Raw genomic sequence first — 21,954 nt, forward strand, 5'->3', positions numbered from 1 at the left:
ATATGTAATGGAAAGATGGAAAGTGAAAGGTTCTAGGATGTGGGTTGAATTTGAGCAGGTAGTGTGAAGCAGGGAGAGACAAAAAGGGTCATTTGAATCCAGTTTTAATTCTATTAAATGTATGGATTACAAAAATGATTCCTTACATTATTCAGATCCGAAGTTAATGCCATTACCATTATTTCATTATCAAAACCGGTGCACACTAAAGCTCTGTTTTAATCTATATACACAAGCACAATGCCAAGCCATGTTAGTTTGGCAAAATTAGAAGAGCAATTTATCACAGCTTTCGCACTAATCCTTGTTTGGTTCAATTGAGAATATCATCAAAGTTCATTACTTAGTTTTAGATAGAACCATTCTCATGATTTTCATTCAATTCTATTTATTAGTATCAATTTAAACTTCAAGGTAACCTTTTCTCTTTCCCACTGGGTTCTTCTTTTTCTCCTTTATTCTCTTTGAGCTTTTCTTTATTTCCTCCTCTTTGCTTTTCTTTCTATTTGCCATTTCCTTCTTTTTCTCTTTTCTACTCTGTCCTCCTAACATACTCTTCTTTTCACCTTCTCTGCTCTCCTCCAATTCCATTTTCTTCCTTTTGTGATGTTCACTGATCTTTTCCCCTCTCGCTCTCTTTCTCTTGAAGCAAAAACATGTTGTTGTTTCCTCTGGGGTGGCTGACAGTCTGTTCTGAAACGTCTTAACGGAACTGGGAGAGTTACTGTGGTTAGTTTGACTCATCGTTGTCACATCACGATCCTCTCCTAACTGTGCCACTTCAACCTGTATTGTCTTTAGCTCACCACCATTTATTTTTGCTGTTCTATCATCCCCAGTGTCATCTATTATTCTACCTGGCTTTGTCTTTGCTGCACCATCTCTATTCTCCTTTCTCTCATTATTATCTCCATCTCTGTCCGTCACAACCGCATCCTTTCTACTGATCACATCACCCTCTGTTCCATTTTCCAAGACATTATCTACATCCACAACGATATCCTCCCGTTTCCTTGCCTTATCTCTTTGATTCTGTCCAGCTTCATCCACAACAACATCCTCCCTTTTCTTTGCCTTATCTCTTTGATTCTGTCCAGCTTCATCCACAACAACATCCTCCCTTTTCTTTGCCTTATCTCTTTGATTCTGTCCAGCTTCATCCACAACAACATCCTCCCTTTTCTTTGCCTTATCTCTTTGATTCTGTCCAGCTTCATCCACAACAACATCCTCCCTTTTCTTTGCCTTATCTCTTTGATTCTGTCCAGCTTCATCCACAACAACATCCTCCCTTTTCTTTGCCTTATCTCTTTGATTCTGTCCAGCTTCATCCACATCAACATCCTCCCTTTTCTTTGCCTTATCTCTTTGATTCTGTCCAGCTTCATCCACAACAACATCCTCCCTTTTCTTTGCCTTATCTCTTTGATTCTGTCCAGCTTCATCCACAACAACATCCTCCCTTTTCTTTGCCTTATCTCTTTGATTCTGTCCAGCTTCATCCACAACAACATCCTCCCTTTTCTTTGCCTTATCTCTTTGATTCTGTCCAGCTTCATCCACATCAACATCCTCCCTTTTCTTTGCCTTATCTCTTTGATTCTGTCCAGCTTCATCCACATCAACATCCTCCCTTTTCTTTGCCTTATCTCTTTGATTCTGTCCACCTTCCTCATTTTCTTCCAGTTCTCCTTTTACACCATGATACTTTCTTGTCATACCATGACCCTCTTCCCTGCTCCCTTCATCATTCATTTGCATCTCAACATTGGCCACTTCACCTTCCTGTTCTTTTTGTCCAACAACATCATCCTCTACTTCCTGTTCTTTCTCTCCATTAAAAGTATCATCTTTATCATCAGTAGAAGCAACGTTATCCTCTCCACTCATATCTTTTATGTTCATCTCTCTAATCATATCAACAACCTTTCCATCATTTTTCTGTCTTTCCTCTGGGACAACTTCTGTTCTCCCTACCAAGTCAACTGGATTGATAGATTGATTTGATTGAACTTTTCTCTCTTCTTCTTCGCTTGTTCCGCTGGCTCCCGTCTCAATGGAACAGGACGGAGTAGATTGTTGAGAGTCACTGAGTGAACATTTGTGATCGGTTCCATGATTCTTCTGACGATCTGGAGAATCCACTTAGAAGCAGAGGGAAAATGTGACAGAGTGACAGAGGTAAGTTACTGTGATGTATCAAACAGAGGAATGTTTGACCTTTATGGAGAAGTAGAATCACATGAATGACACGGATCAAATATAACCACATAGATAAAAAAAGATCATTCACATTTGTTAACTTACATTTCCTGTACATCAGCAGGTACGCGCTCTGGGACCTACAGTAATGGAATAATAATTAGTTACTTGAAGGCCTTCCTAATTTGACAATTACACTTCATTAAATGGACACAAGTTTGCAAATAAAGCGCACCCACTTCTATATTTACCTAAAACTCTCATCTTGTTCAAATGGTTTTGAATTGAGCTGTAAGACAGGAGCAGCAGTGTTCAACTATAACTAGGGATGGTATGCACATTCAGGAAGTAGAAGGGTGGTATATACTAGATTTTAAAAAGCTAAGTATCCCTTACCTGTGTGACGTAGCTGTCATCGAACACATACCAGTTGTGATTCTGATAGGACTTGATTTTAGCTGTGTAATGTCCACCTCTTAGACTTCCCACATGGTCCACAACTGCATAGAGTTCATAGTCACAGTCCTGTTCAGAGACATGGAGTAAATCAAAAGGTCGGCCATGAACAGGAAAATCACTGAGCTTTTTCAGAGAGGGCCAAAAGTAGGAAGAGGTACAGAGAGGAGGAGGGCTATAAAGGAACACATTGAAAACACATATTACAATCCTACTCTATTTTTAAAAGCAATTAACATAACTACCTAAGTTATACAACCTAATAAAAATGTGTTTTATAACACAATAACCTGTTCAAGGAAGAACGTTTTATAGTTACCTTCGTCTGTAACGTGTGAGGCACCTCCACACAGCTCTCAATTTTGACATATGACATCCTGTTGTAGTCGAACTCAAACCTCTTGAGGAGCAGAGTCAGAATCTCTGGGGGATGTTCCATCTTACATGCCTGGAGACACAAAACATACTATCACGCCTCTAGAAGAAGACCCCCTGTTACCTTTTGAAGAAGCTTTTTATACAATTATCGATGTAGCATATTGATTGAGTATTGATTGTATACTATTACTCACAAGGATTGCATCGGTTTTCCCATCGCAGTAGTCACAGTACATCTGATTGTCACCACTGACAGTTGAAGACTTGAAAAAATTCTCAAAACCATCTCTCTGAATAAACAAACAAAACTGTATCTTGCACCTCCAACTTCAGCAGCCCAACGGTACAGTGTTATTCGCCTCAACCAATTTGTCGCAAAATATCAAATGTTGGCATTATTATCATACGATATAAGGCAAAATGTAATTAATTTGCTTTTTTCCACAAATTCCAACATACAGTAAATACATTCTCACTGAACGAATATGCTGTTAATTAAAAACATTTAACTAGATGTATATATTTTTTTTACAATACAAAATTTGCACATACCAACTACAATTAAATATCATGAAGACACATTGCATACTACATGGCATTTGAAGTATTAGATAGCCCTGTATGTAGAACATGTGAGAGTTGCTATGATAGGTGAATTAGGCATTTCCCTACCACACTGTAGTAGTAGTTGTTATCTTCCATTGAGTAGTTGTTATCTTCCATTGAGAGTGGCACAGTCCAAAATGGACCAACTTCGTCACTGTTCACATGACGGTCAGATATAGAACAGGTGGCAGTGTGCTTCAAATGTCCCTGAAATATCTAAAAACAAAGTTTTGTCAGTCTTGTAATTTCATAACTTCTATATATTGAATTGCACCTACATTTGTTGAGCGAAGCAGTACCTTAGACACATCCGGATTGACCTTGCTTAAAATCTTCTCAAAATATTCAGCAGCATCACCTTGCTCGAACACTGCATTAGAAGCAATCAAATCAAGTAATGGTACACCAATGATTTCATGAATGGTAGGCCTACACTCATTCAGGCAATAGGTTATACGTCAAAGAATACTCTTTTCAATTATATCGTCAAATACCGTGCTATTAAAGTGCCTGTACACCTATGCTGATACATTAAATGCTGATTATTTCTCAGCTCTGATACTTTTGCTCGACTTACCCTTTTCAATGCCCAGTTTCGATGTGACATCTTTAGTGTGAGCTTGTTTTTTCTTTAAAGTCTCAAACAAACATTTCAGCTGAAGATCAAAGGTGTTCTGTTCAACATTATCCTGCTCTTGGCTGTAAGGAGACATTTAAGAACTATAAATTGTTATATTTATTAGCAACATCTCTTAATAACTTATTGGAAGTTAATAAGATTCGTATTATTATTGTCAATAGCCAATAAATGTACTCTTATAGCCACTAGGGAGAGAGGCTACTTGGTTACTGTATATCTCCAAAAGTGCATGGCTTGATATCAATTTTTAAAAGCTTTTGACAATTGCCAATAAATAGCCTGGCTTTTTTTGTATTCCCAACAGAAAATGTGACAGAAGAGTAGGAGTACCCAAACCTTTCAACAGCCTCTCTGAAGCCCTTAGTCATGAAGAGGACCTGCAGCACACTGTTCAAATAACAGGTCGCCCCTTGATTGTGCAAACCATAATAGAGTATGGTTTTACTGTCTAAAATAAGGACAGAATATGAATAATTAGTGGCATGATGACTGACAGAGAGGCAGCTCATACAGTAGCTATATTGTGTTGCGTCGTCTAGGCTAGGCTTAATACTGTATATGTCGCTTTGCAATGTTTCGTGTGTGTAGGCCAGTGGTGGAAAACGTATCCAATTGTCATACTTGAGTAAAAGTAAAGAGACCTTAATATAAAATACCTAAAGTGAGTCACCCAGTAAAATACTACTTGAGTAAAAGTCAAAAAGTATTTCTTTTTAAATATACTTAAGTACCAAAAGTAAATGTAATTAATAAAATATACTTAAGTACCAAAAGTAAATGTAATTAATAAAATATACTTAAGTATCAAAAGTAAAAGTAGCAATAATTTCAAATCCCTTATACTTCCGAAAACCAGACGGCACCATGTTCTTGTTTTTTTTATTTACGGAGAGCTACGGGCACACTCCAACACTCAGACATCATTTTCCAATGAAGCATTTGTGCTTATTGAGTCCGCCAGATCAGAGGCAGTGTGGATGACCAGGGATGTTCTTTTGATAAGTGCGTGCATTGGACTATTTTCCAGTCCTGCTAAGCATTCAAAATGTAACAAGTACTTTTGGGTGTCAGCGAAAATGTATGGAGTAAAAAGTACATCATTTTCTTTATGAATGTAGTGAAGTAAAAGTAGTCAAAAAATATAAATAGTAAATTAAAGTACAGATACCCACAAAAACGACTTAAGTAGTATTTCAAAGTATTTTTACTTAAGTACTTTACACCACTGGTGTAGGCCTATATATGATATAGGCAGTGGCTAAAGTACTTAGGTAAAAATACTTTAAAGTACTACTTAAGTCGTTTTTTGGAGTATCTGTACTTTACTTTATTATTTATATTTTTAACAACTTTCACTTTTACTTCACTACATTCCGAACGAAAATAATTTACTTTTTCTCCATACATTCTCCCTGACACCCAAAATGACTCTTTACATTGTGAATGTTTAGCAGGACAGGAAAATGGTCCAATTCACGCACACTTACCAAGAGAACACTGGTCATTCCTGCTTCCTCTGATCTGGCGGAGTCACTAAACACAAATGAATCTTTTGTAAATTATGTGTTGGAGTGTTGGTGTGCTCCATTTTTAAAACAAGAAAATGGCGCCACCTGCTTTGCTTAATATAAGAAATGTGAAATTATTTATACTTTTACTTTTGATACTTAAGTATATTTTAGCAATTACATTTACTTTTGATAGTTAAGTATATTTAGAACCAAATACTTTTAGATGTTTAATCAAGTAGGATTTTACAGGGTGACTTTCACTTTTACTTGAGTAACTTTCTATTGAGGTATTTATACTTTTACGCAAGTATGACAATTGGGTACTCTTTCCACCACTGGATAAAGGTAGCCTACAGTGTCTCTCAAACCCCAATATTTGTATGTGCATGTAAATGTCTATTATTTCAGTTGTATGACTGCCATTTGGAACTAATAAAGTAGAGTTCTTTGTCGAGTTCAACTGTATAATAGGCCTACCTGTGTTCACGTTCTCATTTGGATAATAGTGTTGGTGGTTCCAAAGGTTCATCACGTCTAAATAATCCATACCCTAATCCACTTATGATCTGTTGAACGGAAAACATGGGACTTTGATAAATTGTTTGATTACATTCGTCCTTCGAATTCACATCTTGAAGGTTTACACGAACGATAGGAGAAACGAGTATACTACTATTTGATCAACAAACAAACGGACTCAACAGCTGTCATTGGAAAGAAGGAACATTTTGATTCGAGATTGATCTGTTCTGCGTTCTGAATTGTTTCTTTGACAATTTTTACATTGCAAGGTAGCGGAATAGTTTAGTGAAATTGACTTAAAACGTACCAGTATCCTTGAATAGAAACAGCGGCTTAGAATAGATATTGTTGGTGCGCTTTGGTCTATGGTTATTTGTTGTCAGCTTCGAAGAAAACGAAAGCTATTATCGTGCAACTGTCATCTCTCCGAGTCCTAAAACATCACTTTCTATTTCAGCTACTCCTTCCTGTCAGTCAACAGAACGATATAATCTGAAGGTGTAACCTATTCTGCGTTGTCCATTTCAATTAATTATATCGCCCTGTCCATTGATATAACTGATAAATGCCTCAAGCTACAACTGTATTATCCATCATCACATGAATAGCCATCAGTGTGTTTGTTTATTTATTTTATTTAACCTTTATTTAACTAGGTAAATCAGTTAAGAACAATGACAACTGCTGTGCAAATGCTGAAGAGATCGTCGGTCAGTCTAGCTGTTTTATCATTGTTTTGATAGGCCTACTTAGTCATAGTGTGAACTTGGCAATCATTCATATCGCACCATGCAAGTCCCTGTTTTGAAAACAGAATATATTTACTGTTGCTATAGCCTACCACTTAATTTATAATGAAAGCAGTGGTGAAAGTTATGAAAGTTCAAGTTTCATGCTCTGTATTTGTTTGCTCAGATGTGCTGGCCTAGTTTTTTGGTATGTCCCAGTCATTTTGCATATAATGGAATGTTTGTCAATTATTAATTGATATCTACACAGGATAGGGACTGTTGGGGGCTCATACAGTAAAACATTATGTCACTGGGACTTTTTTCTGGTAGAAAGATTGATCAGAAACTTCAAAAATATTGTACTCAGACAATAAGAGATTTATTGGACTAAAAAAGGTTGGCATACAATGTTCCATTATTATGGATTACAAAAGAACAAACACGTTGAAGTCAAGTCAAATCAAATTGTATTATTCACATGCGCCGAATACAACAGGTGTAGACTTTACAGTGAAATGCTTACTTATGAGCCTCTTGCCAACAATGCAGTTCAAAAACAATACGGACAAGAATAAGAAATAAAAGTAACAAGTAATTGAAGAGCAGCAGTAAAATAACAATAACGAGACTATATACAGGAGGTACTGTACAGAGTCTATGTGCGGAGGCACCGGTTAGTTGAGGTAATATGTACATGTAGGTAGAGTTATTAAAGTGACTATACATAGATGATAACAACAGAGTAGCATCGGTGTAAAAGTGGGAGGGGGGCAATGCAAATAGTCTGGGTAGCCATTTGATTAGCTGTTCAGGAGTCTTATGGCTTGGGGGTAGAAGCTGTTTAGAAGCCTCTTGGACCTAGACTTGGCGCTCCGTTACCGCTTGCCATGCGATAGCAAAGAGAACAGTCTATGGCTAGGGTGGCTGGTGTCTTTGACAATTTTTAAGGCCTTCCTCTGACATGGCCTGGTATGGAGGTCCTGGATGGCAGGAAGCTTGGCCCCAGTGATGTACTGGGCCGTTCGCACTACCCTCTGCCTTGCGGTCGGAGGCCAAGCAGTTGCCATACCAGGCAGTGATGCAACCAGTCAGGATTCTCTCGATGGTGCAGCTGTAGAACCTTTTGAGGATCTGAGGACCCATGCCAAATCTTTTCAGTCTCCTAAGGGGGAATAGGTTTTGTCGTGCCCTCTTCACGACTGTCTTGGTGTGCTTGGACCATGTTAGTTTGATGGTGATGTGGACACCAAGGAACTTGAAGCTCTCAACCTGCTCCACTGCAGCCCGGTCGATGAGAATGGGGGGCGTGCTCGGTCCTCTTTTTACTGTAGTCCACAATCATCTCCTTTGTCTTGATCATGTTGAGGGGGAGTTTGTTGTCCTGTCCTGGCACCACACGGCCAGGTCTCTGACCTCCTCCCTATAGGCTGACTCGTCGTTGTCGGTGATCAGGCCTACCACTGTTGTGTCATCGGCAAACTTAATGATGGTGTTGGAGTCGTGCCTGGCAGTGCAGTCATGAGTGAACAGGTGGTACAGGAGGGGACTGAGCACGCACCACTGAGGGGCCCCCATGTTGAGGATCAGCGTGGCAGATGTGTTGTTATCTACCCTTACCACCTGGGGGCGGCCCGTCAGGAAGTTCAGGATCCAGTTGCAGAGGGAGGTGTTTAGTCCCAGGGTCCTTAGCTTATTGATGAGCTTTGAGGGCACTACGGTGTTGAACGCTGAGCTGTAGTCAATGAATAGCATTCTCACATAGGTGTTCCTTTTATCCATGTGGGAAAGGGCAGTGTGGAGTGCAACACAGATTGCATCCTCTGTGGATCTGTTGGGGCGGTATGCAAATTGGAGTGGGTTTAGGGTTTCTGGGATAATGGTGTTGATGTGAGCCATGACCAGCCTTTCGAAGCACTTCATGGCTACAGATGTGAGTGCTACGGATCAGTAGTCGTTTAGGCATGTTACCTTAGTATTCTTGGGCACAGGCACTATGGTGGTCTGCTTAAAACATGTTGGTATTACAGACTCGGACAGAGAGAGGTTGAAAATGTCAGTGAAGACACTTGCCAGTTGGTCAGCGCATGCTCGCAGAACACATCGTGGTAATCCGTCTGGCCCAGCGGCCTTGTGAATGTTGACCTGTTTAAAGGTCTTACTCACATTGGCTGCAGAGAACGAGATCACACAGTCTTCTAGAACAGCTGGTGCTCACATGCATGTTTCAGTATTATTTGCCTCGAAGCGAGCATAAAAGTAGTTTAGCTCATCTGGTAGGCTCATGTCACTGGGCAGCTCTCAGCTGTGCTTCCCTTTGTAGTCTGTAATGGTTTACAAGCCCTGCCACATCCGATGAGCGTCGGAGCCGTTGTAGTACGATTCGATCTTAGTCCTGTATTGACGCTTTGCCTGTTTGATGGTTCGTCAGAGGGCATAGCGGGATTTCTTATAAGCTTCCATTTCTTGAAAGTGGCAGCTCTAGCCTTTAGCTCAGTGCGGATGTTGCCTGTAATCCATGGCTTCTGGTTGGGGTATGTACGTACCCCAAGTGTTAGTATAGTTTTGTGAGTATAGTTTATTAATAAAGAAGCACAGAAACAACACAATGTTAATGAAATTTCAAACATATATTAGATTCATTATTGATATTGATGACATACAGTACAATAATATTGATATGCACAGGGATGAAGTTTTGGTTGTTCACAAATTCATGAGCACAACGATTGCTATAGAATCACATCATTCTCCATTTTGGCTCAATATGATCAGAGCAAGGGTGATTTGTAGAGTGGTTGTAAATAGTATTGTTTGTTATTGGTGTGGCAACTTGCAACACATGATACATGAGAGGACAAAAGAGGTAGGGTGGAAAGGTCAACTAGGTCAACTCATAGGGAAGGGAGCATGAGCCAACCAGGGACATTCCTGTTACACCTGTATATGGCAGGAATTAGGTGTAGTTAATCACATGATCAGAAATGACCTGTTTCAGAGACTGTTGTACAATCAGTAATTGTTTTCTCTGTAGATTGCCCTTCAGGTTTGATCATGTATTTATATATTTTCCACAAAACAGATATTCATTTAGTTGTAATGTTTGTTTGTGTTCCTATTTTGTGATATATTGCCACAGTGATTGTCAAAGGAATGAGATCCCAGGTCAGTGTTATTTGCATAGAATTAGGAATTAGAAAAGTAGGCTAGTTTAATAGGATCTCTATGGCTATTTGTTGTCAGCTTCGAATAAAACATCAATAAAACAATTTAATGTAAAGGTGTAGCCTAATCTGCAATATTTTCTGCTGTTCATTGGTCATTTCAGTTAATGATATAGGCTCACCTACTGTATTGATTCTTGAGGAATAGAATTTAAGAACTTATACATTTCTCATTATAATCAAGCTAACTGTATTATCTATCATCATATGAATAGCTTACCTGTGCAACTGCTGAAGAGATAGTCAGTACTGTGATATTGAAGGTAGCAGTTTTGTCACTGTTTTGACAAGCGGCCAATGTTCCCGCGTCAGCGGAGACTGCATTCATGGTAAACGCTGCATATGTTGGCTCAATCGGAAATTACCAGTCGTGAGAGAAACTAGTCATCGTGCAAGCGGTCAGACAAGTGAAAATTATGGTCAGTAAAGAAAACTTTAAGCTCATTTCTCAATTCAAAATAATGTGTCAGTACTTTGCCCCTTGATAACCAGCGCACTTCTGTATGTTGTAAAAGCGTTATATGGTCGCTGCCCATATCATTGCATAGTGCAGAAAATACAGAAGAGTTCAGGGGCCTTGCTTTAACAAAGTTAACCATTTTCACTGTAATGTCCAAAAAGTCTTTCAAGCTGTCAGGCATTCCTTTGGCAGCAAGTGCCCAAGGGGCATTGGGAGCAACTGCTTGCACGCGCGTTACCACTCCACTATGTCTCCCTGTCATGGCTTTTGCGCCATCAGTACAGATACCAACACATCTTGACCACCAAAGTCCATTTGATGTCACAAAGCTGTCCAGTACTTTAAAAATATCCTCTCCTGTTGTCCTGGTTTACAGTGGTTTACAGAAGAGGATGTCTTCCTTAATTGACCCCCCATAAACGTAACAGACATATACCAGGAGCTGTGCCAGGCCCGCCACATCTGTTGACTCATCCAGCTGTAAAGCATAGAATTCACTGGCTTGTATGCGAAGCAGTAATTGTTTCAAAACATGTTTCAAAACATCTCCTGATGGAGGCATTGTCTGTATAGTTTTTTTGGCTTTTTCCCCCAGCATTGTCTCAGCCATATCTGCACGAAGAATTAAGTCCTCCACAATGGTATGGGGCTTGCCTGTCCTAGCCACTTGGTAGCTCACCATATAAGATGCTTTTAGCCCCTTCTTATTAATGGTATCTGTTGCTTTGATACACGTCTTACTACTTGAAAGTCATCTTAATTCTCGCTCAAAAAACTCCTGTGGCTTATTTTTCAAATTGGCATGTTTTGTTTCTAAATGTCTGTGCAAGAGTGGTTTCATTGAGTTGTGAGATAGTACTTTTGCACATATAACACACTGTGGCTGAGGAAAGGCACTACTCCAGTAACAATGTACGCTGAGAGTCGGGAAGCAAGTTCAGGGAGTGAATACATTTAATTAATAAATGAACACGAACAAAACAAAAACACGCACAGCACACCGACATGAAACAGATACAAAAACCATAATGCCTGGGGAAGGAACCAAAGGGAGTGACATAAATAGGGCAGGTAATCAAGGAGGTGATGGAGTCCAGGTGAGTGTCAATAAGCGCTGGTATGCGTGACGATGGTGACAGGTGTGTGTAAAAATCAGTAGTCTGTCAGAGAGGGAGTATATGTGACAACTCCCAATATAAGTGAAACCCAAATGTAAGTAAAAAATAAAATTGAAATACCATATTTATGTAAGTATTCAGAACCTTATCTCAGTATTTTCTTGAAGCATATTTGGCAGCGATTACAGCCTCGAGTCTTCCTGGGTATGATGCTACAAGCTTGGCACACATGTATTCGGGGAGTTTCTCCCATTCTTCTCTGCAGATCCTCTCATGCTCTGTCAGGTTGGATGGGGAGCATTGCTGCACAGCTATTTTCAGGTCTCTCCAGAGATGTTCGATCAGGTTCATGTTCCGGCTCTGGCTGGACCACTCAAGGACATTCAGAGACTTGTCCCGAAGCCATTCGTGTGTTGTCTTGACTATGTGCTTAGGATTGTTGTCCTGTTGGAAGGTGAACCTTCGCCCCGGTCTGATGTCCTGAGCGCTCTGGAGCAGGCTTTCATCAAGAATCTCTCTGTACTTTGTTCTGTTCATCTTTGCCTTGATCCTGACTAGTCTCCCAGTCCCTACATCCCCACATCATGATGCTGCCATCACCATGCTTCCCCATAGGGATGGTGCCAGGTTTCCTCCAGAATTGACAGTTGGCGTTTCATCAGACCAGATAATCTTGTTTCTCATGGTCTGAGAGTCTTTAGGCACCCTTTGGCAAACTCCAAGCGGGCTGTGATGTGCCTTTTAATGAGGAGTGGCTTCCGTCTGGCCACTCAATTTGTAGAAACATCTCAAGGATGATCAATGGAAACAGGATGCACCTGAGCTCAATTTCAAGTCTCATAGCAAAGGGTCTGAAAACGTATAGTGGTTTGCGAAAGTATTTACCCCCTTGGCAATTTTCCTATTTTGTTGCCTTGGAACTAAAATAATTTTTTGGGGGGGGTTGTATCATTTGATTTACATAACATGCCTACCACTTTGAAGATGCAAAATATTTTTTATTGTGAAACAAACAAATAAGACAAAAAAACAGAATACTTGAGTGTGCATAACTATTCACCCCCCAAAGTCAATACTTTTTAGAGCCACCTTTTGCAGCAATTACAGCTGCAAGTCTCTTGGGGTATGTCTCTATAAGCTTGGCACATCTAGCCACTACCCATTTCTCAAGGCAAAACTGCTCCAGCTCCTTCAAGTTGGATTGGTTCCACTGGTGTACAGCAATCTTTAAGTCATACCACAGATTCTCAATTTAATTGAGGTCTGGGCTTTGACTAGGCCATTCCAAGACATTTAATTGTTTCCCCTTAAACCGCTCAAGTGTTGCTTTAGCAGTATGCTTAGGGTCATTGTCCTGCTGGAAGGTGAAACTCCATCCCAGTCTCAAATCTCTGGAAGACTGAAACAGGTTTCCCTCAAGCATTTCCATGTATTTAGCGCAATCCATCAATTCTGACCAGTTTCCCAGTCCCTGCCGATGAAACATACCCACAGCATGATGCTGCCACCACCATGCTTCACTGTGGGGAGTGGTGTTATCGGGGTGATGAGAGGTGTTGGGTTTGTGCCAGACATAGAGTTTTCCTTGATGCCAAAAAGCTCAGTTTGAGTCTCATCTGATCAGAGCACCTTCTTCCATATGTTTGGGGAGTCTCCCAAATGCTTTTTGGTTGTTTGCTTATTTTATTCTTTAAGCATTTACTCTGTGGAGTGTGCCGCTTAAAGTGGTTCTATGTACAGATACTCCAATCTCCGCTGTGGAGCTTTGCAACTCCTTCAGGGTTATCTTTGGTCTCTTTGTTGCCTCTCTGATTAATGCCCTCCTTGCCTGGTCTGTGAGTATTGGTGGGCGGCCCTCTCTTGGCAGGTTTGTTGTGGTGCCATATTTTTTCCATTTTTTAATCATGTATTTAACGGTGCTCCGTGTGATGTTCAAAGTTTCTAATATTTTATATTAAAACCTGTTGGGGATAGGGGGCAGTATTTGCACGGCCGGATTATAAACATACCCGATTTAATCTGGTTACTACTCCTGCCCAGTAACTAGAATTGGATAGAAAACACTCTAAAGTTTCTAAAACTGTGTGAATGGTGTCTGTGAGTATAACAGAACTCATATGGCAGTCAAAACCCTGAGACAAATCCTACCAGGAAATGGAAATCTGATGTGTGGAATCACTTAAAACCTTTGCCATTGAAACACACAGGGACTTATTAATCATTTAGCACTTCCTAAGGCTTCCACTAGATGTCGACAGTCTTTACAAAGTGGTTTGAGTCTTCTATGGTAGAAACTGACCCAAAGAGAGGCTTGGGAAGTTGGTCACAGGGGGAGGGCTATTACTACTATGATGCGGGCGCCCATGGGAAACCTTTTGTTCCGAAACGTTTAGTAAGACAATGCAATCGTCCGCCTTGAATATTATTGAAGCTCTGGTTGAAAAAGGCCCTAAAGATTTATGTTATACAACGTTTGACATGTTTGAACGAACGTAAATATATATTTTTTGCACATTCATGACGACAAGTCCCGCACGCTTCAGTACATTATGAGTAGCCTTCGGAACGCGCTAACAAGAAGGAACTATTGGGACATAAATTATTTACTTTTTCAAACAAAACTACATTTGTTGTGGACCTGGGATTCCTGGAAGTGCCTTCTGATGAAGATAATCAAAGGTAAGGGAATATTTACAATAGTATTTTTGATTTTAGATGGTTCCAAGATGGCGCTAACATGTATCGCCTAGCCTATTTTTCTGAGCATACCACGTCGTTTATTGCAAAGTGTGATTTCCCAGTAAAGTTATTTTTAAATCTGGCAATGCGGTTGAATTCACGAGATGTTAATCTATAATTCCTTGAATGACAATATAAAATTTGAACAATGTTTTCGAATAGTAATTTTGTAAATTGTAGCGCTGATTCACCGGAAGCATTTGAGGGAAAATATTTTCTGAACGTCACGCGCTGATGTAAAATGCTGTTTTTATATATAAATATGAACTTTATCGAACAAAAAATGCATGTATTGTGTAACATGATGTCCTAGGAGTGTCATCTGATGAAGATTGTCAAAGGTTAGTGCTGCATTTAGCTGTGTTTTGGGTATTTGTGATGCATCTAGTTGCTTTGAAAATGGCAGTGTGATTTCTTTTTGTCAGGGTACTCTCCTAACATAATCTAATGTTTTGCTTTTGCTGTAAAGCCTTTTTGAAATCGGACAACGTGTTTCGATTCAGGAGAGGTGTATCTATAAAATGGTGTAAAATAGTCATATGTTTGAGAAATTGAAGTTATAGCATTTATGAGGTTTTGTATTTCGCGCGACGCGATTCCACTGGCTGTTGACTAGGGTGGGACGCAAACGTCCCACCTTGCCCAGACAGGTTAACCCAACCCTGATCTGTACTTCTCCACAACTTTGTCCCTGACCTGTTTGGAGAGCTCATTGGTCTTCATGGCGCCGCTTGCTTGGTGGAGTTGCAGATTCTCGGGCCTTTCAGAACAGGTGTAAAAATACTGAGATCATGTGACAGATCATGTGACACTTTAATTGCACACAGGTGGACTTTTTTTTACCCCAAAGCCATAAGACTCCTGAACAGGTAACCAAGTGGTTACCCGGACTATTTGCATTGTGGGCCCCCCAACCCCTCTTTTACGCTGCTGCTACTCTCTGTTTATCATATATGCATAGTCACTTTAACTATACATTCATGTACATACTGCCTCAATTGGCCCGACCAACCAGTGCTCCCTCACATTGGCTAACCGGGCTATCTGCATTGTGTCCCACCACCCGCCAACCCCTCTTTTTACGCTACTGCTACTCTCTGTTCATCATATATGCATAGTCACTTTAACCATACCTACATGTACATACTACCTCAATAAGCCTGACTAACCGATGTCTGTATATAGCCTTGCTACAGTTATTTTCAAATGTCTTTTTACTGTTGTTTTATTTCTTTACTTTACTTTACTTTACTTTCCCCCCACACACACACACACACACACACACCCACACACACACACACACACACACACACACACACACACACACACACACACACACCTTTTTTTCGCACTATTGGTTAGAGCCTGTAAGTAAGCATTTCACTGTAAGGTTGTATTCGGCACACGTGACAAATAAACTTTGATTTGATATTTAACAAATTATGTGACTTCTGAAGGTAATTCGTTTCACCAGATCTTATTTAGGGGCTTCATATCAAAGAGGGTGCACGCACCACTTTTCTGTTTACATTTTTATTATTTTATTTTTAAACAAGTAATTTTTTACATTTCACTTCACCAATTTAGACTATTTTGTGTATGTCCATTACATGAAATCCAAATAAAAATCAATTTAAATTACAGGTTGTAATGCAACCTGAAAAACACGAAGGGGGATGAATACTTTTGCAAGGCACTGTATTGTATGTAAATAAGGTATTTCTGTTTTTTTATTTAATACATTTGCAAACATTTCTAAAAAGCTGTTTTAACTTTGTCATTATGGGGTATTGTGTGTAGATTGCTGATGAAAAACAAATTTCATCAATTTTAGAATAATGCTGTAACGTAACAAAATGTGGAAAAAGTCAAGGGGTCTGAATACTTTTAGAAGGCACTGTATACAGTATATAAACAATATCTAAAGAAGTCCACATACTCTCTCATTGGACACTAGTGTGTGTACTGTCTGTGGTAAAATGTAAATGTGTGTGTGTACAGTTCCTTCAGAAAGTATTCAAACCCCTTGACTTTTTACACAATGTGTTGTTTTACAGCCTGAATTTAAAGTGGATTAAATTGAGATTGTGTCACTGGCTCACAAACAATACCCCATAATGTCAAAGTGGAATTATGTGTGGAGAAATGTTTACAAATTAATACAAAATCAAAAGCTGAAATGTCTTGAGTCAATAAGTATTTAACCCTTTGTTATGGCAAACCTAAATAAGTTCAGGAGTAAAAATATGCTTAACAAGTCACATATTAAGTTGCATGTGCAATAACACTGTGTGCAATAATAGTGTGTGATTTTTGAATGACTACTTCATCTCTTTACCCCACACATAGAATTATCTGAAAGGTCCCTCAGTTGAGCAGTGAATTTCAAACACAGATTCAACCACAAAGACGAGGGAGGATTTCCAATGCCTCGCAAAGAAGGGCGCCTATTGGTTGACAAAAAAACACAAACATTGCATATCCCTTTGAGGATGGTGAAGTTATTAATTACACTTTGGATGGTGTATCAATACACCCAGTCACTACAAATATACAAGCGTCCTTCCAAACGCAGTTGCCAGAGAGGAAGGAAATCGCTCAGGAATTTCACCATGAGGCCAATGGTGACTTTAAAACAGTTACAGAGTTTAATGGCTGTGATAGGAGAAAACTGGGTATGAATCACCAACATTGTAGTTACTCCACAATACTAACTTAATTGACAGAGTGAAAAGAAGGAAGCCTTTACAGAATAAAAAATATTCCAAAACATGTGTCCTGTTTGCAATAAGGCACTAAAGTAAAACTGCAAAAAAGGTGTCAAAGAAATTCTATTTATGTCCTGAATACAAAGTGTTATGTTTGGGGCAAATCCAACACAACACATCTCGGAGTACCACTCAATGTTTTTGAGCATGTTGGTGGCAGCATCATGTTATGGGTATGTGTAATAATGTGTAAATATTATACAATCCAGGTGTGCAAAGTGCTTAGTGTCAGTGTGTGGGTAGAGTCTAGTGAGTGTGCATAGAACCAGTGCAAGGGAGTCAGTGTAAAACAATGAAGTAATAAACAGGGTCAATGTAAATTGTCTGGGTAGCCATTTGATTAACTGTTCAGCAGTCTTATAATTTTTACATTTACATTTTAGTATTTTAGCAGACACTCTTATCCAGAGCAACTTACAGTTGTGAGTGCATACATGTTCATACTTTTTTTGATTCCAGTTCTTATGGCTTGGGGCTAGAAACTGTTCAGGTGCCTTTTAGATTTGGCACTTCGGTACCGTTTGCTGTGCAGTAGCAGAGGGAACACTCTATGAATTGGGTGACTGGAGTCTTTGACATTTTTTAGGGCCTTACTCTGACACCGCCTGGTGTAGAAGTCCTGGATGGCAGGGTGTTCGACCCCAGTGATGTAGTGGGCCGTACACACTACCCTATGTCTTGGAATGACCTAGTCAAAGCTTAGACCTGAATCCAATTGAGAATCTGTGGTATGACTTAAAGATTACTGGTACACCTGTCACGACTTCCGCCGAAGTCGGTTCCTCTCCTTGTTTGGGCTGCGCTCGGCGTTCGACGTCGCCGGTCTTCTAGCCATCGCCAATCCACTTTTCATTTTCCATTGGTTTTGTCTTTGTTTCCCACACACCTGGTTTTCATTTCCCAATTAATTAATGTATTTAACCCTCTGTTTCCCCCATGGCTTTGTGTGTGATTGTTTATTGTTAAGGTCGGTACGTTTCCGGCTGTTTTTTTCCGGGTGCTGTTTTCACCCGTGTTATGTGGCAACCGTTATTGTTCGCACATTGGTATTGTTACTTTGTGCTGTTTTCTCAAGGAAAGTGCGTTGTTCACTCATCTCTGCTCTCCTTCATGCACCAGCTACACCCACCACCTGACAACACCATTGGAACCCATCCAATTGAAGAGCTGGAGCAGTTTTGCCTTGAAGAATGGGTAAAAATCCCAGTGGCTAGATGTGCCAAGCTTATAGAGACATACCCCAAGAGACTTGCAGCTGTAATTGCTTCAAAAGGTGGCTCTACAAAGTATTGACTTTGGGGGGTGAATAGTTATGCACGCTCAAGTATTCTGTTTTTTTGTCTTATTTCTTGTTTGTTTCACCAAAAATATTTTGCATCTTCAAAGTGGTTGGCATGTAGTATAAATCATATGATAAAAACCTCCCAAAAATCAATTTTAATTCCAGGTTGTAAAGCAACAAAATAGGAAAAATGCCAAGTGGGGTGAATACTTTCACAAGCCACTGTACATGTAGGTAGAGTTAAAGTGACTATGCATAAATAAAAAACAGAGAGTAGCAGCAGCATAAAAGAGGGAGGGGGACAATGCAAATAGTCTGGGTAGTCATTTGATTAGCTGTTCAGGAGTCTTATGGCTTGGCGGTAGAAGCTGTTAAGAAGTCTTTTGGACCAAGACTTGGCCCTCCAGTCCCACTTGGCGTTGTTGGTCAATTTCTTTAACAAATGATCAGGTCTATATAATTATCAAACATATATTAGTAATAGAAAGGAAACATACTCTTTGTTTAAGTATTAAAATGATCGTTTAGTAATACAATTGTAGGCATAAATTGGTACAGAGTACAGTATATGATAGCTCTCCCCAGGTTCTGCAAAAAGTCTAAGACATCCTATAACTCATATAGCTTCTCCCAGTCCTCCTTGTGTGAGTTTCCCTGGCAACAACATTTGAATAAATCTAACATTCCCCTGTCAGCAGCAACCATCGTATCAGCAATTAAAAGCTCAGAAGTGGGGTTGACCGAATCTTGACCTTTCATCACAAGAATAGGGTCATAACAAGGTGAACGAGTCCAAGCATCTTCTGACAGGTGGCTGTTTTCATCAGGCCTGCGGCAGCCTTGTGTTCTCAGAAAACCAGTCGTATTCTGAAAACCTCAGATAGCCAGGTGGGGCCCAGACAGGAGGAGTATGTATGAACGTAGGCGGTTTCCGCCTTCTGATAATGTCTGAAGGGCACAACACTCAAAACAGGTGTTAATACACACGCAGAGGTCTCCTAGAAGAGGAGACCTGACAGTTTATCATAACACAATTTATTAACCCTTTAAAGGTATGAGGCCTTGGTTTAACCCTCTTCGGCGTGCGGTAGTAGAGAGAACAGTCTATGACTGGGGTGGCTGGAGTCTTTGACAATTTTTAGGGCCTTCCTCTGACACCGCCTGCTATAGATGGAGGGAAGCCCCAGTGATGTACTGGGCTGTACGCACTACCCTCTGTAGTGCCTTGCGGTCAGAGGCCAAGCAGTTGCCATACCAGGCAGTGATGCAACCAGTCAGGATGGTCTCAATGGTGCAGATGTAGAACTTTTTGAGGATCTGAGGACCCATGCCAAATCTTTTCAGCCTCCTGAGGGGAATAGGCTTTGTTGTGCCCTCTTCACGACAGTCTTGGTGTGTTTGGACCATGATCGTTTGTTGGTGAGGTGGACACCAAGGAACATGAAGCTCTGAACCTGCTCCACTGCAGCCCGGTCGATGAGAACGGGGGCTTGCTCGGTCCTACTTTTCCTGTAGTCCACAATCATCTCCTTTGTCTTGATCACGTTGAGGGTGAGGTTGTTGTCCTGACACCACATGGCCAGGTCTCTGACCTCCTTCCTATAGGCTGTCTCATCATTGTCAGTGATCAGGCCTACCACTGTTGTGTCATCGGCAAACTTAATGATGGTGTTGGAGCCGTGCCTGGGCATGCAGTCATGAGTGAACAGGGAGTACAGGAGGGGACTGAGCATGCACCCCTGAGGGACCCCCATGTTGAGGATCAGTGTGGCAGATGTGTTGTTACCTACCCTTACCAACCACACTTTCATGGGACACATTAGCTTGTTAACGTTAGCATTCTACATCTAGCTACATATTCAACTTCCATCCTCTCAGGCAGGGGAACATCAGTGATCCAGAACAGCCATTGCTCTCATGCATGGTTTAGTGTTGCTTGCCTCGAAGCGAGCATAGAAGGCATTTAGCTCGTCTAGTAGGCTCGCGTCACTGGGCAGCTCTCGGGTCGGTTTCCCTTTGTAATAGTGATAGTTTGCATACCCTGCCACATCCGCCGAGCGTCAGAGCGGTGTAGTAGGATTCGATCTCATTCTTGTTTTGACAATTTGCCTGTTTGATGGTTTGTTGGAGGGCATAGCGGGATTTTTTTCATAAGCTTCTGGATTAGTGTCCTGCTCCTTGAAAGTGTCAGCTCTAGCCTTTAGCTCAATGCAGATGTTGCCTGTAATCCATGGCTTCTGTTGGGATATGTATGTATGGTCACTGTGGAGATAACGTCGTGGGATGTGGCAAACTCCTAAATGTCATCAGATGAATCCTGGAACTAATGCCAGTCTGTGCTAGCGAAACAGTCCTGTAAATTAGCATCGGCTTCATCAAGACCACTTCCCTATTGAGCACGTCACTGGTACTTCCAGGAATCAGGAGGATAGAGTTCTGGTCCAATTTTCCAAATGGAGGGTCGGGTGAAAGCTTTGTATGCGTCTCTGTGTGTGTAGTAAAGGTGATCCAGAGTTTTTATCCTTCTAGTTGCACAGGTGACAAGCTGGTAGAAATGAGGTTAAACGGATTTCACTTTGTCATTAAGGGTTATTGAGTGTAGATGGGTGAGAAAAATAAATGTTGAATTCAGGCTGTAACACAACAAAATGTGGAATAAGTCAAGGGGTATGAATACTTTCTGAAGACTCTGTATATACATGTGCTTGTGAGAGAGGGCAGAAAGAGGGACAATGCTATAGCATGCCTCACTCTCCATTGACTTGCATTGGATTTGCTTGCACCAGGGATGGACTTTAATGGGGGTGGGGGTCACAGAAAATCTGAACTCATCATGAGGGTCCGCAGTTGCTCGCAGGTCTGCGTACCCACATCTGACATTGGTTAGTTGACCGACTATCAGTGACTGACATAACAAGAGAAAAACTGCTGATGCACAACCAAATGTTTTAATTGCAACTTGTGTATTCTGCTATTCTAATTTGTAAGAGTAAGTTGACACCGCGACTGAGTTATTATTTAAAAAAATGTTTTATTGATCCGAGTGCCTTCAAAAGGGGCGGCAGGTTGCCTAGTGGTTAGAGCGTTGGGCCAGTAACCGAAAGGTTGCTTGATCAAATGCCCTGGCTGACAAGGTCAAAATCTGTTGTTCTCCTCCTGAACAAGGGAGTTAACCCACTGTTCCCTGGTATGCCGTCATTGTAAATAAGAATTTGTCCTTAACTGACCTTCCAAGTTAAGTAAAGGTTAAATTTAATTAAAAAACTTTTTTTAAATGTGCGTCCGTGGGCTGCAGTGGCCCATCCCTGTCTTATACTGTA

At 40.5% G+C, this 21,954-nt stretch overlaps 1 protein-coding gene and 1 pseudogene across 4 annotated transcripts in view; one reads left to right on the top strand and one right to left on the bottom strand.

Moving 5' to 3' along the window:
• Positions 1–21,954, top strand: part of LOC106608842 (uncharacterized) — a 70,876-nt pseudogene that overhangs the window by 5,735 nt on the left and 43,187 nt on the right. The window lies entirely within an intron of this gene.
• LOC106608837 (uncharacterized) lies at positions 89–10,605 on the bottom strand. 3 transcript variants are annotated; one of them, XM_045721749.2, is made up of 12 exons: positions 10,488–10,605; positions 6,271–6,359; positions 4,619–4,730; positions 4,220–4,341; positions 3,942–4,012; positions 3,709–3,858; positions 3,231–3,326; positions 2,978–3,106; positions 2,599–2,727; positions 2,454–2,518; positions 2,308–2,342; positions 89–2,144 (listed from the first exon to the last, which is right to left on the bottom strand). In XM_045721749.2, the coding sequence occupies exons 2-12, from the start codon at positions 6,338–6,340 to the stop codon at positions 403–405; spliced, it is 2,721 nt and encodes a 906-aa protein (XP_045577705.2). In that variant the 5' UTR covers positions 6,341–6,359; positions 10,488–10,605; the 3' UTR covers positions 89–402. The 3 variants fall into 3 exon arrangements, with proteins under 3 accessions (XP_045577705.2, XP_014062483.3, XP_045577704.2); XM_014207008.3 differs by lacking the exon at positions 10,488–10,605 and adding an exon at positions 6,623–6,792 and having other exon boundaries at positions 2,454–2,491; XM_045721748.2 differs by lacking the exon at positions 10,488–10,605 and adding an exon at positions 6,623–6,792.

Source organism: Salmo salar, chromosome 07 (genome assembly GCF_965601325.2).
Source record: "Salmo salar chromosome 07, fSalSal1, whole genome shotgun sequence".
In the NCBI taxonomy this organism is placed as follows: domain Eukaryota; kingdom Metazoa; phylum Chordata; class Actinopteri; order Salmoniformes; family Salmonidae; genus Salmo; species Salmo salar.

What these genes read in the sequence shown, in the direction of transcription:
- LOC106608837 (XM_045721749.2), bottom strand. Translation starts at nt 6,340, where the DNA reads ATGGATTATTTAGACGTGATGAACCTTTGGAACCACCAACACTATTAT. An exon ending in GGAAAACCGATGCAATCCTT is followed by an intron (nt 3,107 to 3,230) that starts GTGAGTAATAGT and finishes TTGTGTCTCCAG; the next exon opens with GCATGTAAGATGGAACATCC. An exon ending in CCTGCTGATGTACAGGAAAT is followed by an intron (nt 2,145 to 2,307) that starts GTAAGTTAACAA and finishes TCTGCTTCTAAG; the next exon opens with TGGATTCTCCAGATCGTCAG.